The sequence below is a fragment of the Schistocerca serialis genome, chromosome 4, assembly GCF_023864345.2.
Source record: "Schistocerca serialis cubense isolate TAMUIC-IGC-003099 chromosome 4, iqSchSeri2.2, whole genome shotgun sequence".
Classification (NCBI taxonomy): domain Eukaryota; kingdom Metazoa; phylum Arthropoda; class Insecta; order Orthoptera; family Acrididae; genus Schistocerca; species Schistocerca serialis.
Genome location: NC_064641.1, coordinates 901,061,449 through 901,078,957, shown reverse-complemented (window position 1 = coordinate 901,078,957; position 17,509 = coordinate 901,061,449). Strand labels below are relative to the sequence as shown.

General features: G+C 43.8%; 1 protein-coding gene across 1 annotated transcript in view; it reads right to left on the bottom strand.

The window, feature by feature from the left end:
* LOC126474832 (arylsulfatase B-like) overlaps positions 1–17,509 on the bottom strand; it is a 367,147-nt gene that overhangs the window by 46,651 nt on the left and 302,987 nt on the right. Inside the window, exons 8-9 of the mRNA XM_050102309.1 lie at positions 5,348–5,574; positions 2,139–2,154 (exon numbers count right to left, since the gene is read on the bottom strand). Coding sequence (XP_049958266.1) covers positions 2,139–2,154; positions 5,348–5,574 — 243 coding nt within the window. The remainder of the gene's footprint in view (positions 1–2,138; positions 2,155–5,347; positions 5,575–17,509) is intronic.

Below are 17,509 nucleotides of genomic sequence, written 5' to 3'. Positions count from 1 at the left end.
CGGAGTGGTGAGAACCCAGACTACCTAGGAACACTGCAGTCCATCTGTGAGAGCTTGTGGAACGTAATCATCCGTTTGATGATATCACACGCCATATAAAAGTTTTCTCTAACATTTCAACTTGCTACCACTGTACTGTATTGATGTCTCTCTCTCTCTCTCTCTCTGTGTGCGTGCGTGTGTGTGTGTATGTGTGTGTGTGCGTGTGTGTGTGTTTGTGTTTGTGTTCGTGTTTGTGTCCATAAGTATGTGCGTGTTATTGCCTACAAAACAATTGTTCTTTCTAAGAGTAACGTTGTATGAGTAATGTTGTATCCCTATATACAGGGTGTCAGGAGGAAAGATATATGCTTGGAGGGATGATAGTATTAGTGATTCTGAACAAAAAACCTCTTATGGTCGTATGCCCTATTCTGAATGGTTTCCGAGGTAGAACACATTTAATATCCCTTTTGTAAGTATTTCTTGAATAACTCGAAAACCGCACCCTCCAGCGAAAACGTGTCGCAGCACAAAATTAAACTATATTAAATTTCCTACAAAGAAAAGGTCCTATTCATTTTTCTCTCTATAATTAATGGTTTGTGCAAAGAGAGCGCGAGAATGCTGAAAAACTCGCTCGACGCGGATGCGCTGTATCTTACGTAGTTATTGTGGGCCAATTTGAGGTAGCATACTGAGGTAGCAAGTTGAGATAAACAGTTTGATACGCGACACTTGTGGTCTATCAGGTCGGGAAACTACCTGCTGTACGGTATAAGCTAAAGGCCAATAATATTAATATGACCCCTGGAAGAAGGTCTGTCGGAATACAGGACGAGGCGATTATGCCGACATAGTTTATTCGAGGGTAAACTTAGAAATCAGGAACAGCACCACTGGCTAGAATCGAATCACTAATACGAGTAGGAACGTAGAACAATAGCTGGTTCCGATCTAATAAGCGACAGATCATTCCATATCACTTCTATCTCAGACTGTTACACAACGCGCTACATTTGACAGCAACGATCAGAGATAAGGCGAGAGGGCTCGCCGGCTGCACGAGCTGAAGGGTCAAGGACAGGTAGACCGTTCCGCGCCACCTGTCACGTCCTTCGGCGTCCCTAATGGTGGACGCTTGACCAACAAAGAGTAGCGCCTTACGTGAAAACATGGCCGTGATCATGTCTGCTCACTGGGAGGTCTGCAGAAAGTCTTACCGAGCGAGATGTCGCAGTGGTAAGACACTGAATTCACATTCGGTGGCATGGCGACCAAACCTTCCTCCAGGTTTACAGATTTATTTATATATTTCGTAAATCGCTTAACGCAAATTCTGCGTCGGCTCTCAACCGGCCTGAACCTGTTCTCCCTCTATAATGACCCCGTCGTCGATGGGTCATTAAAGTAAAATCATCCTTCCTTTCTTTTGTTCCAAGAATCGCTATGCGGTGTTTCAGATTTGATGGGCTCCCATTCTTACGTTTGTAGTTGGTGAAAGGACGCTGATGGACCGCTAGAAACTAATTACATATTACTTGTCTTCTAAGTTCTTGAAGCTGCACAGCGGACGGTGCACTGTTTTGAAATTTCCTGGGAGACCACGTAACTGTGTACTAGACAGACACGAATCCAGAATGTTGCCTATTGAAGAGAATGTCGTTACTCAGTGAGCAAGACTTAAGATTCCTGCTTATAGGTGCTGGAAGGTCTTGAGCAGTGAGAAATATCAGGAGCACTGATCGCGGAACGGAGGTTCCAGTTCCGATTTTTTGACCCATTCCAGTTACGATTCATTAACACTGTAGTCAAGGGAAATCGTTGTTCTGAGCAGTCCCGAAGACGAAACAATGTTTCAAGTTGGGTATAAAGTAAAGGAGATGATCTGGGAGTGGTATTTCAGTTTGAGATTCTGTTAGTTTAAGGATCCAAGCGTTATTTGCACGATTAATCACAATGACGTAGAACGAGTCATTTTACATTGACATCACACTTTTATATGTAAACTAGCGAAAAAATACTCCCATCGGTTCAAAAAGGGCTCTGAGCACTATGGGACTCAACTTCTGGGGTCATCAGTCCCCTAGAACTTAGAACTACTTAAACCTAAGGACATCACACACATCCATGCCCGAGGCAGGATTCGAACCTGCGACCGTAGCGGTCGCGCGGATCCAGACTGTAGCGCCTAGAACCACTCGGCGATTCCAGCCGGGTGCAGGATCTTTTTCCGGCCGTCGGAGATTTGATATTTTACCGGATTCCTGATATTCACGGTGCACTCGTGAAATGGTCGTACAGGAAAATCCCCACTTCATCGCTGCCTCAGACATGTTGTGTCTTATTGCTCGTATGCCGACTGTAACACCACGTTCAGACTCACATAAATCTTGGTAACCTGCCTTTCAACACCAGTAACCGATCTAACAACTGCGCCAGACACTTGTTGACTTAGATAGGCGCTGCTGACCGCAGCGCCGTATTCTGCCTGTTTACATAATTCTCTATTTGAATATGCATGCCTATAACAGTTTGTTTTGCGCTTCAGTGTAATATTACTGTATATTTCTCTGTTCTATGTCACTTTATGAACTACGTTTTCGCCTCACAGCTGATTTTACGTGCATATTCTACGAGTGCAACTAGGGTAAATATGAATCTCTGTACCAGTGAAACAGATGAAGATATCAATAAAATTCACATTTTGTTCGAGATCGGTATCTTAAGAATACATCGTAAATATTTCAATCATTTACTCTGAATGAATAAGAAATCTCTCTGTCTACATGCCGCGTCAGTTCAGGATAAAACTCCAAGCTTTCGACCACTACCTCCATGATCGTCGTCAGGGCTAAAACTGACTGTGTAACCATATTTAGTCTGAATAGCCGTCTTTGAATCTGCGGCTCGGTTTTGATACGAAAAAATGGTAAAAACACATTTTTGGGGATTTTCTAAGGAATCACCCATGAAGTAATGGTGCCTCAATAAGCATCTTAAGGTTCACCATAGACGACATCAAATTAAAAATGAGCCAACCGATTTTCTCCAATTGCCTAAGCGGTGGAAGGTATGGGCGTTCGTACTTTGACCGTGTATTGTAGGATAGTGACACTAAGATGGTTCTTCTGCTGGGTACAGGAATGATCCCTAGCTCAAGGGCTGTCCAAAAGATTAGATCCTACCGTCTGTCGCCAACAGAACACGACGTATGAGCCCTTGAAGAACCTCTCTTTTATGCACGACGTTTTGTAACATATATAGCGCATGTTGCCGCGTGCGTGCCGACATTGTTACATGATGACCATTTAAAAGCGTTTCCTTTCATCTTTTTAAAAATGTTTCTTAAGACAGTGGTGAATTAGTAATACCTACATACAATTTTTAGCAGATTACAGAAATAGAAATTCTTCTGCGGGACTGAAGGAGGTGTCAGGGAGAAACTTTCTCTGTTAGTTTTTATATTTAACTTTGCTTTTTGTTAGATATTTTGAGTTATTCGGTAAGTGATCAAAGGTTTTCGTGGCAGCATTGCGCACGCCTTTCAGTTCTAAAGGCAAAATTAATGTGGAATAACGACTCACTTTTTTCTTCTCGTATTGTAAATACGTAAGTTATTGTTACTTTTGATTTGTAATGGGTAATTGATAATACACTTCATGAGTGAATAAGACTGTGAAGCAGTATCGAAAATGCGTTCCTCCTGAAACGGGTGTCTACTAAATGAACGTGGATCAGCAGCATATAGTTTTCGTACAACACGTTTTTGAGTTTCCAAGATTTTGCTTCTTAGAATTATTCTTATTCCACATGACGGTATTGCTTGAATCTACACAAAATACGTTAACCTAGTAATTTGGCTCTTCCTAATAGCTGAATTGATTACAGACACGTTCCAAGGTATCAAATGGGAATTCCTGAAGGGAAGCGACGTTATTGTCAAGGGGTACAAGTTTCACATACAACTTGAAACGCTACATCTATGTGCAGTAAAGTCTCTTGAAAATATGATGGTGGATGAATTGCGAAACGCGTCATATAGGCAATAAAGTCGCTTCTTGCCTGATGTTTGACTTTTACCATTGCGACATGGTCAGCTTGAACGGAGAAATGCTGATTATTATATAAATTGTAGCCATCCTCCTGCATGAAATTATGCCACATTCATATTATTGAAATTAAGACGTTCTCACAAATCTTTGAATTCCTAGGGCCACTACCTCGTCCCTAGGGCCACTACCTTGCCACTATTAATAACAGCCAATAATGGTCTCCATTACCGGAAAGGATGAACTGTCTAATAAAAACGTCAAACTCCAGGGACGGATTCCTGACTGGAAATGGAAGAAAAAAGTTCTACGATCATGTGTCCGGAAATGTATCGTTGCCATGGCAGGTGGCGCTGACGAATGACGGTTCCTCTGACCACGTGCATTGCGTTACTTGTTTGTTGCGAGCTTTGTGATTGACGCAGCGTACTACAAACAGCAGAATGGTGCGTTATTTACGTCAGGAAGAAGCTGAGGTGTTTCTGCAAGGTGAAGCATATGGAAACCGTAGAGAGGCAGCACGGCTACACCAGAATAAGTACCGTCACAGACACCAAAGATATCGCAAAACATTATGGATCCTTTGAGACAGACGACCGTACAGGAGACGGAGGACCGTGCCTACACCAGATTTGGATGACTGGGTTCTATAAGATATTGAGACGAACCCTATAACAAGCTCCAGTCAAGTAAGTGGCTCACGAACATGGCGTTAGCCGAAGTACGATTATGTGTATCCTGCATGACAAACACTACAACCCCAGTCAGCTGCAGTCCGCTGGAGGCCACTTTGAACATCTGCTATGACGTAGAAGCGATGGAGCTCTATTCTGTTCCGGGACGGTTTGTTGTCGTTCTGCGCACACCCGTCCATTTCCAGACGCATGTTCGTGAAACGTTGTTCCTTCCATTTCCTATCAGGAATCCGTATCTGCAGTTTGTCGATTTTATTAATGTTCACCCTCTATAGATAATGAAGTTTGTAAGGAACTCTCCTTGCACAAGTACTTCTCGCACCTGGCCAATTTTTTGTGGTCGTTTCTAATAGAAAATTGGCAAGGTGAATGCCCGAGCAACGCCGCATTTGTAGGTAGTCATTCTTATAAATTTGGATAACCAGGCGGTGATTAGTTTTCCGACTCCACTATCTCAAGTAGCAAAAATTTTGATTATAACCACTTCGTATATTAATGTAGGACACGGCAGATAGCGTGAGAGAGTGAGTGAGTGAGCGAGCGAGCCTGTGACTGGTGACGTCAGAATCGAATGTAGTGTGTAGAGGTCACGGCGGGCATTGCTGGACGGTAGGCGCGCACCGTGTGGTGGTGTAGGGCGGTGCGGCGTTCCAGGCCGGCGCCCATGTGGGCCTCGCCGTTTTCCCAACCCGACAGCCCTGCCGGCTCGCAGCCGCCCCGCCGGTGTAGCGCCGCGTCGCCCTCACGCCAGCGCAGCCGCAGCCACGCAAGAGTGGCTCCGCCGCTGTCGGAAGAAATCCCCGGCTCCCGCGCCGTCCGTCGCCTTTGTGCAACCTCCGCACAAGTACCTCCCGTTGGCGAACCGCGACGGTGTCAACACGACTTCACTTCCGCTTTCGCCTACGGCACTGGCACAACAAAAAATTTCGTACTCTTCTTAACTTTCACATAGGCTAACGTTTCCTGTGCCGAAAATGTTAATTCTTGCTGTTCATCTGTCACGTGGATGTTTTCACATCTACCAACAAGAAATCCGTAGTTAATAATTCATAGACCGTACGCAGGGAAGATTCTCCTGAGTGCGGTGATATCGCGTAAGGAGTACCATAAGGTTCAATACCAGGGCCACTTTTGTTTCTCCCGTACGTAGTTAAATAGTGGAAACACTGCTGTGGAGACACTATCCAATGGAATCTGCTATTGTCGCTGATAGCACACGTTGTTGACATACCTACCTTACCTCCGAGCGAATGGACTCTCCCGTCCCACGTCACCGGCGTGCGCGCGATCGAGGGAAACACTGTCACTTGTGAGCGAGCGGTCTATCGTAACGGTGTCACTATGTTGGATCAAGATTGAACGCACCAGAGGTTGCACAGCACGACAGTATCATCAAAGTCTTCAATAGGCGTGCGGGGAATCCGCATTGTCGTACAGAGCAATGGCACGCTGGGTAAAAGCCTTCAACGAAGGTCGGCAAACTGTGGCACACATGCATCAGGCAGGTCGTCCTAGCGTCTCTGAAGAAGAAGTGCATGCTCTTGCCGCGTTAGTGGACAGTGATCGACGACATACGATTCGAGAGCTCGCATACGTCTGTGTTTCACATCGTGAAGGAACGCCTGGGCATTTGAAAAATTGCATCACGATGGGTTCCGAATGACTTGATGGAAATGCAGAAATGGATGCGTTACGACGTTGCTCAGACGCACTTGGAGCGCCATCAGCGCGAAGGAGAGGCTTTCTTACGCCGTATCGTAGCACTGGATGAAACGTGGGCCACATCATACGAGCTAAATCTGAGACGCCAATCCAACGAGTGACGTATTTGTGGGTCGCCGCGAAAGTCGAAAGTGCGTCAGAGCCCCAGTATGGTGAAAGTTATGGTGATTCTCGTATACGACTCTGATGGTATTATCCTAACGCATTACGTTCCTCCACGGCAGACCGTCAATGCATAGTATTAATTTTCGTTTTTGGAGCATCACCTGCGACCAGCTTTGCGAAAGAAGCGGCTACACTTTCTACGCAACCCACCCATCATTTTGCACGACATTGCTCTGTTCAGTCGATGAGAGTGGGATATAGCGTACCATCCGCCATACTGTCTGGACTTAAGTCCTTGTGACTTTGATTTGATTCCGAAGATGAGGCAACCACTTCGTGGCACTAACTTCAGAAGTGTTCCAGAGATTCGACAGGCAGTGGACCGCTCCATTCGCACCATCAAAAGAACAGGCTCTGCTAACAGTATGCTACGACTTCCACATCGCTGGCAACGGGTTCTACACAACGCATGTGACTACTTTGAAGGACAGTTATAGGTGCAAACATTTAGCTCTTTTGTATCGGTTGTGAATAAATACACTCCTGGAAATGAAAAAAAGAACACATTGACACCGGTGTGTCAGACCCACCATACTTGCTCCGGACACTGCGAGAGGGCTGTACAAGCAATGATCACACGCACGGCACAGCGGACACACCAGGAACCGCGGTGTTGGCCGTCGAATGGCGCTAGCTGCGCAGCATTTGTGCACCGCCGCCGTCAGTGTCAGCCAGTTTGCCGTGGCATACGGAGCTCCATCGCAGTCTTTAACACTGGTAGCATGCCGCGACAGCGTGGACGTGAACCGTATGTGCAGTTGACGGACTTTGAGCGAGGGCGTATAGTGGGCATGCGGGAGGCCGGGTGGACGTACCGCCGAATTCCTCAACACGTGGGGCGTGAGGTCTCCACAGTACATCGATGTTGTCGCCAGTGGTCGGCGGAAGGTGCACGTGCCCGTCGACCTGGGACCGGACCGCAGCGACGCACGGATGCACGCCAAGACCGTAGGATCCTACGCAGTGCCGTAGGGGACCGCACCGCCACTTCCCAGCAAATTAGGGACACTGTTGCTCCTGGGGTATCGGCGAGGACCATTCGCAACCGTCTCCATGAAGCTGGGCTACGGTCCCGCACACCGTCAGGCCGTCTACCGCTCACGCCCCAACATCGTGCAGCCCGCCTCCAGTGGTGTCGCGACAGGCGTGAATGGAGGGACGAATGGAGACGTGTCGTCTTCAGCGATGAGAGTCGCTTCTGCCTTGGTGCAAATGATGGTCGTATGCGTGTTTGGCGCCGTGCAGGTGAGCGCCACAATCAGGACTGCATACGACCGAGGCACACAGGGCCAACACCCGGCATCATGGTGTGGGGAGCGATCTCCTACACTGGCCGTACACCACTGGTGATCGTCGAGGGGACACTGAATAGTGCACGGTACATCCAAACCGTCATCGAACCCATCGTTCTACCATTCCTAGACCGGCAAGGGAACTTGCTGTTCCAACAGGACAATGCACGTCCGCATGTATCCCGTGCCACCCAACGTGCTCTAGAAGGTGTAAGTCAACTACCCTGGCCAGCAAGATCTCCGGATCTGTCCCCCATTGAGCATGTTTGGGACTGGATGAAGCGTCGTCTCACGCGGTCTGCACGTCCAGCACGAACGCTGGTCCAACTGAGGCGCCAGGTGGAAATGGCATGGCAAGCCGTTCCACAGGACTACATCCAGCATCTCTACGATCGTCTCCATGGGAGAATAGCAGCCTGCATTGCTGCGGAAGGTGGATATACACTGTACTAGTGCCGACATTGTGCATGCTCTGTTGCCTGTGTCTATGTGCCTGCGGTTCTGTCAGTGTGATCATGTGATGTATTTGACCCCAGGAATGTGTCAATAAAGTTTCCCCTTCCTGGGACAATGAATTCACGGTGTTCTTATTTCAATTTCCAGGAGTGTAGTTGCCACTATATAAGTTCCAACCCTCGTATGATACCGACCTTGCGATTAATATACAAAAAGCAGAATTAGTTCATTTTGGAGACGACGCTAGTAATGTAATCAATCTAAATAGCGATTCAAGAATTGATTTGACATCGAAATTCGGAAAATTTCTCAGGAATCAAAGGCTGTCGCACTCTTCGTTCAAAAGAGAACGAGAAAATGACCACAGGCAAAGTTTAGTAGAGATGCGCGAAGCATATAACTAGTACCACCGTCATACCTTAGCAAAAGATCTTACAGAGAAGCCGAAACAATTCTGGTCCTACGTAGTAAAATCACTAAGCGTGTCTAACCCGTCCATGCAGTCGCTTGTTGAGCAGTCTGGTATGGCATTTGAAGATAGCAAAACTAAAGTCTGAGTTTTAAATTTCGCGTTTAAGAAATCGTTCACGCAGGAGAATCGTACAAACACACCGTCGTTTTACCATCGAAGTGACTGACATGTGGACGACATGGTAATAAATACCCACAGCGTAGAGAAACAACTGACACAGTTGAACGCAAATGAGGTACCAGTTTCGGACAGAATCCCAGTTCTGTTTTACGAAGAGTGCTCTACGGCACTAGGTCCTTAATTAGCCTGCATTTACTGCGAAACTCTAGCCTGGTGGGAGGTCTCGACCGGCTGGAAAAAAGACGCAGGTGACTCCTGTATGTAAGAAGGGTGAAAGAACCGACCTGCTAAATTAGAGACTATTGTCCTTAACATCGGATGCTGTGGGATTCTTGAACATATTCTGGGTTCGAATGTAATAAATTTCCGTGAGACCGAACACCTGACGTTCACGAACGAGCACGGTTTAGTTAACATCTTCCCTTTTTCGTATGATGTACTGCGAACTATGGACGAAGGGCAACAGCAGAGTCCATATTTCTATATTTCCGAAATCATTTGACACGATTCCCCATTGTAGACTTTTAACGACGGTTCGAGCAACTGGAGTAGGTTCCCAGATGTGTATCGAAGGGAACAAGATGCACATAAATCACCTGGCGGACACGGTGGGCAGCGACGTGTGGTTGTGGGCTGATGATGCTGTGGTGCACGGGAAGGATGATACAAGATGACTTGGACAAAATTTGTGGTCGGTGTGATAACTGGACGCTAGCTCTAAATTTAAAAAAAATGTAAGTTAATGCGGATGAGTAGGAAAACCAATCCCGTAATGTTCGACTAGGGCATTAGCAGCGAGGTACTTGACACAGTCAGATCGATAAAATATCTGGACATTACGGTTTAAAGCGAAATGAAATGGAACGGGCAGGGTTGTAGTGTGGAAGGAGTAAGTCGACTTCGGTTTAGTGGGAGAATTTTGGGAAAGCGTGGTCCACATGTTAAGGAGAGTGCTTTATAGGACGCTGCTGTGACCAATTCTTGAGTACTTCTCGAGTATTTGGGATCCGCATTCGGTGGGTTTAAAGGAAGACGTCCAAGCGGATCAGACGCGGGCTGCTAGATTTGTTGCTCGCAGGTTCTAACAACACGCAAGTATTACGGAGATGCTTGGAAAACTCAAATGGGAATCCCTGGAGGGAAGGCGACCCTCTTTTTGACGAAGACTATTGAGAGAATTTAGGGAACCGGAATTTGAAACTGACTTTTCAAAATCATTCTGCTGCTTCCAATACACATCGCGCGTGTGGACCACGAACATAACATACGAGACATTAGCGCTCACATGGAGGCAGGTAGACAGTTGCTTTTCCTCTGCTCCGTTTACGAGTGGAGCAAGAAAGGAAATGAGTAGCAGTGGCACAGGGTACCCTCCGACTTCTGCGAATAGTTTCACTCTCAGTTTCAAAACGACACAACGTACTCAATTCTCCACATGTAGAGATACTATACTGGAAACTTCAAAATATGTGGGTGTTCACGCTGATGAGAATTTAAGCTATCCAAAATAACTAAGGTTTGCCATTCTTGCATTTTTATACCAGCATTTACATACATATTTCGCAAGCCAGCGTACGATGCATGGCGAAAGGTACTACGTGCCACCCCTACCCATTTCCTCTCCTGTTCCACCGCAAACAGATCGAGGGAAAAACGACTGCCTATGTATCTCCATACGAGCCTCAGTTTCGCTTATCTTCGTGACCCTTACGCGAAATGTGCATTAGAATTGTTTTGCAGTCGGCCTCAAATGCCTACGCTTGTTTTAGACTAGGCTGCTCCTGAATACCTGATGATGGATAACTTCCGAAACGCATCATATGAGCTATAAAATCATTCTTTGCCTGATGTTCGATTTTTACCATTGCGACCCAGTCAGGCTGAATGTGAAATTACTGACTGTATTTATTTCAAGTTTGACGTCACATAACAAATGAAGAAAGAATTTTTTTTTTTTACGTGATGCACTTACAGATCAACTATTTTCGAATTTTGTCCTTTAGTTCTACTGTGAAACTTTACTTCTTGCCAAATTTTACCATTATCGATCAACGGCAAGTACACCAATGGTTTTGATGAGTGAGTTTGCGAGTGTCAAAACATGTGTCATAAATGGCCCTACCTTTTGATTGCATTGACTTAGGAGCAAACGTTTATTACACCGCCAAGAGACCATACACTTTAGTATGTGACATAACTGTAAACTTGATACGTCGACCCGTCCCTGCGAAAAACAGACGCACGGAGAGACCGTCAGATTAGATATGACGAAACAATTCGTTTTTCGTGTGATATTATTAGAGATTTACAGTTTTCGGATTATTTCCTTTTGTTGTACTGTGAAGCTTTCCTTCTTGCCAAATTTCGTGATTCTAGGCTAGCGGGAAATACTCTGTAGGTTTTGATGAATTAGTTCTCGAGTATTAAAACATGTTACGTAAATGACCGTATCTTTTGAATACACTAAGAAGCTTCAAGCTTTTTCAACACTAAGGGGCCATTGACATCAGTATGTGACATTTCAATGCGTTATATCTACGCGTTCCTGAGAATAAACTGTTTTTATCAGACAGACAACATAGGCATCCTATGAGCGTTCCGTTTGAATCGACTGAGGTGTGAAACACTAAAAATTAACTGCCGTGAAATATGGAAGAAATTTCATTTCCATGTATTCGTGAAAACACCATTGAAATTATGCAGTAGGCTCCCTGTGTGTGATGATTCCAGAGGGTTTCTGTAAGGTGGGCGCAGCTCCAGCGCGTGTCTGCAATGCGGCTTTGTAAACATCTCTAAGGCAAAGTCTCTTCGTGGCTCTATACACGGCTATCGTTAATCACCTGTAGCCGTTTGTGCTTCCTAGCTGAAACCTCTCAAATGCGCTGCCAGATGTCAGGGATTCCCTTAAGTTAACTCCACTGTAAGAATGTCTTAGCGCAATTTTTTTTCACAGATATGTGTTTATATCGTCATAATTGTCCCTCTTTGTGCCAGACGATGATGTATTTACGTTGATACATTCAGCAGCATATGTGAATACTGTCTGCGAAATACATTGCTGATAGACTTAGTAGCAAAAAGTATTAATCTTAAACGTCACGTGCAATGCCACAGTTTTTCACACATCTCACTTTTTATGACGTTGTATCTCCTGATCTATGTGTGAGACAATGATATAATTTTGCTGGTCATTGAGCTACACGTGTGGGTACTCTCTGCAAAATATGTTTCGAATGAAATTAGTAGCAAAGAAGTAATAAACTTATCGCCATGCACAATATGACAATTTTTCACAAATCTCAGTGTTTATAGCGTCATATCTCCTGAACAATGACAGTTAGGTGGTTCTTACGCCGACAGCAATTGTTGTCTAGCAGTAAGGGTTATGTGCACCAAGCGTGGTTGAAGTAGATCCAGTGGCTTAGGAGGTAATGTGGGACACATACACACTCATACATACATCCTATTTTATAATATGTTTGGATGTTCAGAGTGTGTGCTGCAGGATTTGTGTTTTTAGGAGTGTTAATTTCATGACTTGCAATTAGGCGCCGGCACAGCTACGGTGACGTACGGTTGAGACATAGAGACAGTGTGCATTGCAGTTGCAGGCCGTCAACATGGGTCTCCGCATTGTCGAAACAACAGCTGCAGCTGTTTGCGAGTGTCGGCGGATTAAAGGAATATCGACCAATCCTCTTTCTGCGGTGGGATTGAGGAACGTGATTCCGATGTTCGAATTAACTGGCGATTTGGGAATCGCTCCTGGAAGAAGCCGAAGGCAAACTACGCCACAAACTGTTGAAGAAGTTACTGTTGCCATGGCTGACAATGCTAGACGCAATGTACTGTCTTCAAGCAGTGCACGAGATGTACGACCTCATCTGAACGTTCTATTGTCCATCATTCGAAACATGCTACGAACAGTTGTGAAACGGAGTCTGTGGTACGGTTCCAGACTGTCTCGGATACAGATTGTCGTTACACCGAGGAACGTTTGTAACCTTGGAAGTAAACACGGTACGCAATGAACAAACTTTTCCCGTGTAAGTAGGCTGTTTAGGTTTTTATGTCGGTAACGCCACGTAGTGCTCTGTATGAAAATCGCTGACTGCGCTGTGTGTAGTCTGTGGCTGGTTGGACTCATTGTTGAAATATTCACTAGTGTAGTGTTGGGCAGTTGGCTGTTAACCGCGCGTAGCGTTGTGCAGGTGGAGGTGAGCCGCCAGCAGTGGTGGATGTGGGGAGAGAGATGCCAGAGTTTTGAGAGGCTACGATAAGTGGATGATCTGGACGTGTGTACGCCAGAAAAAGGAAATATATATATATATATATATATATATATATATATATATATATATATATATATATATATATATATATATAATATGATGATGACTTTTGAACATTATTAAGGTAAATACATTGTTTGTTCTCTATCAAAATCTTTCTTTGGCTAACTATGCCTATCAGTAGTTAGTACCTTCAGTAATTAGAATCTTTTATTTACCTGCCAGTATTGGCGCTCGCTGTATTGCAGTAGTTCGCGTAACGAAGATTTTTGTGAGGTAAGTGATTCTTGAAAGGTGTAGTTCATTATTAGTCAGGGCCATTCTTTTGTATTGATTATTGAAAGTCAGATTGCGTTGCGCTAAAAATATTGTGTATCAGTTTGGTGATGATCAGAATTAGTAAAGAGAAAACTGTTTGAGTACGTTGAGTTTTGCTCATCTGTTTTATAATCAAATAACGTAGAAGTTTACCAACACAGTCATTCGTAATTATTCAAGGGGATGTTCCACCCGCTCATGAGGAAATTAAAATGAGTTTCTTCCAATGGTTTATACGTTATACAAATGTTTCCAGGAAGTTTCATTGCACCACGATCGCTCGTTTACCATGGGTGTCCTCTCAAGTTCTATTATGTAACGTATGCCTACCCTGATTCAAGCTGCGGACAAGAATAATTTACAGACGAATGAGAGGATGTGTCAGATGGTTATCAGTTTGGCTTTAGGAAAGGTAAAGGCACAGCCTAGGCAGTTCTGACGTTGTACTCGATAATGGATGCAAGACTTAAGGAATATCGTAATACGTTCATTGAACCCCTCGATCTAGGTAAACATTCGGCTATGGAAAAAGGGCGCTAGACATTTCAAATCCCGAGAAAAATAGGAGTTACCTGTGGATAGAAATGGGTGATGGACAATATGTACAACAACCAAAAGGGAACAATAAGACCAAGAACAGGGTGCTCGTACTTAGGAGGATGTATAACGGGGATGCAGTCTTTCCTCCCTACTGTTCAATTTACATAGCGAAGAAACGATGACGGAAATAACAGAAAAGTTCAGAAGTATGACTAAAATTAGGGTGAACCTATATAAATGATAAGATTCGCTTATGCCGTCAGTGAAATTGAAGAAGAGTTATAGGAATGAAAGCAATTACCAGTTTATTCAGTTCAAAATATGTATTCAGAATAAACTGAGAGGTAACAGAAATGACAACGGCGAGAAACGTAACGTCTAAAATGGGGAGCACGCACTAAATAAAGTTAGAGATTCTGCTGTCTTGGAAGAAGAATAACATTTCATGGTCAACAACGTGTACATAAATAACGGATCAGCACAGGGAAACGGAGAGTTCCTGGCCCGAAGTATTCTGCTGGTATCAAACATAAGCCCCAATTTGAGGAACAAGGTTCTCAGAACGTATGTCTGGTACACAGCAGACTGTACAGTAGTGAATCATGGTCTTTTGGGAAACAGGAATGGAATTGAGAAATTGTGATACAGGAGGATGTTGAAAATTAGATGTAGTGATAAGGAATGAGGAGGTTCTCCGCAGTATCAGCGAAGAAAAAAGAAAAGGAAAACACTGACAAGACGTAAGGTGGTAATAGGACATGAGATATGTAAGTGTAAATGCCGTGTGGCTAGGGCCTCCCGTCGGTGGACCGTTCTCCTGGTGCAAGTCTTTCGACTTGACGCCACTTCCGTGGCTTGTGTTGCGATGTGGATGAAATGATGATAAGGACTACACAACATCCAGTCGCTGAGCGGAGAATATCTCCGACCCAGCCGGGAATTGAACCCGGGCCATTAGGTATGACATTTCGTCCCGCTGACCACTCAGCTACCAGGGGCGGACATGAGATGTGTTAGGTATCCGGAAATAGCTTCCAGGGTACTTAAGGGAGTGGCAGAGTATAAAACCTGTATGGGATGACAGAAGCCAAAATACGTCAACAAATAATCTAGACAATAATGTCGAAGTGACACTCAGAGCCGGCCGCAGTGACCTAGCGGTTCTAGACACTTCAGTCTGGAACCGAGTGACCATTATGGTCGCAGGTTCGAATCCTGCCTCAGGCATGGATGTGTGTGATGTCCTTAGGTTAGTTAGGTTTAAGTAGTTCTAAGTTCTAGGGGACTGATGACCTCAGATGTTAAGTCCCATAGTGCTCAGAACCATTTGAACCATTTGATAATCTGAAATGAAGAGTTTGGCACAAAAGAGGAATTCTTCGTGGGACACGTTAAACGAGTCAAAAGGCTGATGGCTCAATAAATCGAAAATGTTCACCAAAACATCTATATTTTCTCATCTGGCCTTATTGACTGTTTTATTTATTGGCACAGATGTAAGCAGCAATGCATTACACTGTGGAAGTGCGGTCAGTAATCGACTGAAGTGGTTGAAAGTGGATGTTGGATCAGGGAAGAAGATACATGATTTTTCTGAATTATTTTCATACTCTAAAGTATGTTGAGGAGGAACCTTGCTAAATTATGTTCCTGTGCAGAAAATTCCATAGAGAATCTACTGAAAGCATGATACATGTACATTTCTTGAACATAGTTAGAATATTTGTGTCCATAACTCAGTAATTTCAAGCTTTGGAAATACTGAGTAACGAGTCTAAGTTCTTTCTCATTTCTAACCTGACCAATTGAAGTAATTCTATAAAAGTTTCTTAGCTAGTGTTGACAGATAAAATAGAAGTTCTGAAGTTAATTTTATCACAGAATCATTATGTATTGTACAGCATATAGCGAGTCAGTGACCACGGCGACTTTTCGTTTAAGTGGCAATGCACTTCTGACCGCTACAGAAGACGACTGGCTCTTTCCTTTTCGGTGTAAGAAACAAATAGGTAATTTTTATGACAAAGATGATTCTCATTTGTAATTTTTATTGTGGTATACGTTGTTTACACCCAGAAATATTTCTGCTTAGATATTGTTTTATTTTTCTCTTTGAGTGTTGTTTGTAACTTTGTTTTAGTTGTTTTTTTTTAAATTAGGTGATTCGTGCAGGAGCATAATTGCAGTAATAGGGTAGACACTGCATACGTTTGGGAAGAATGGTGATTTCTTCGTAAGTTTTTTGCGGAATATTAGGTATTGGATAGTATGTTTGAACTAACCCCTAGGCTTTCACTTAGGCGAAATGACCTATTCCAATCAGTTTCATTTAATTAGAGAAACACTGGAAAACTGGGAAAATATAAAAGGAAGACGTGCAACTGGACTATATCAGAAGCTTGTTCCTTATCTACACGGATGTCTATTAATACTGTTCAATACGCCATACTATCGAAGTGTCACTTGGTCTCTGCTGTGTAACATCAGTACATGTAAAGTTTTAAATTGCAACATGAAGTTGATACGCTAGCATGGGGTCACCGTAATGTTTGGCTTAATGTGTAATGTGTATAAGTTCCAAAATTCCTTTTTGTTTGTTTGTCTTTTTGACATGTTGTGTGTTCTTATACTTAGATTCTTGTATTTCAATTCGGTTTTCTATGCTATTTTGTAGTTGATAATTTTAAATACAAATTCAGAGAGCCTTGGCACCACATTTCCAGATGGTAAAGATTGCAGATTTTTCAGAAGTTAGTTTTGCACATTATTTCTACTAGACACAGTGCAAATGCAAATAAAAATTAGAATGTTGATTGCATTCTGTAGTGTAACTCGGTATCTTCATAGCGTATGAAATAGTGCTCACGAAGGTGAAACGTTATTGAAAATTTGAGAAAGGGACAGATAGTAATCGTCTGTATTACGAAGCACCAATAACATTAGATGTGGAGATATCATTGTAACACTTTAAAAGCTTCAGAGAACAATTTAGATGTGCAAATATTTGATAGGTATTTTAGATGTGGAGATATGATTGTAACAATTGACAAGCATCAGAGAAAAATTTAGATGTGTAGATATTTGATATGAGGCGACATTATGCATTACACCAAATTTAAACCTACAACTAGCATTAATTACTTCCTTCCACTACATGGGATAAATCTAGGTTGCCTATTTATGTACTTTCCTATATTGTGTAGTATTTTAAAAAATGGTTCAAATGGTTCTGAGCACTATGGGACTTAACATCTCAAGTCATCAGTCCCCTAGAACTTAGAGCTACTTAATCCTAACTAACCTAAGGACATCACACACCTAAGGACATCATGCCCAAGGCAGGATTCGAACCTGTGACCATAGCGGTCGCGCGGTTCCAGACTGAAGCGCCTAGAACCGCTCGGCC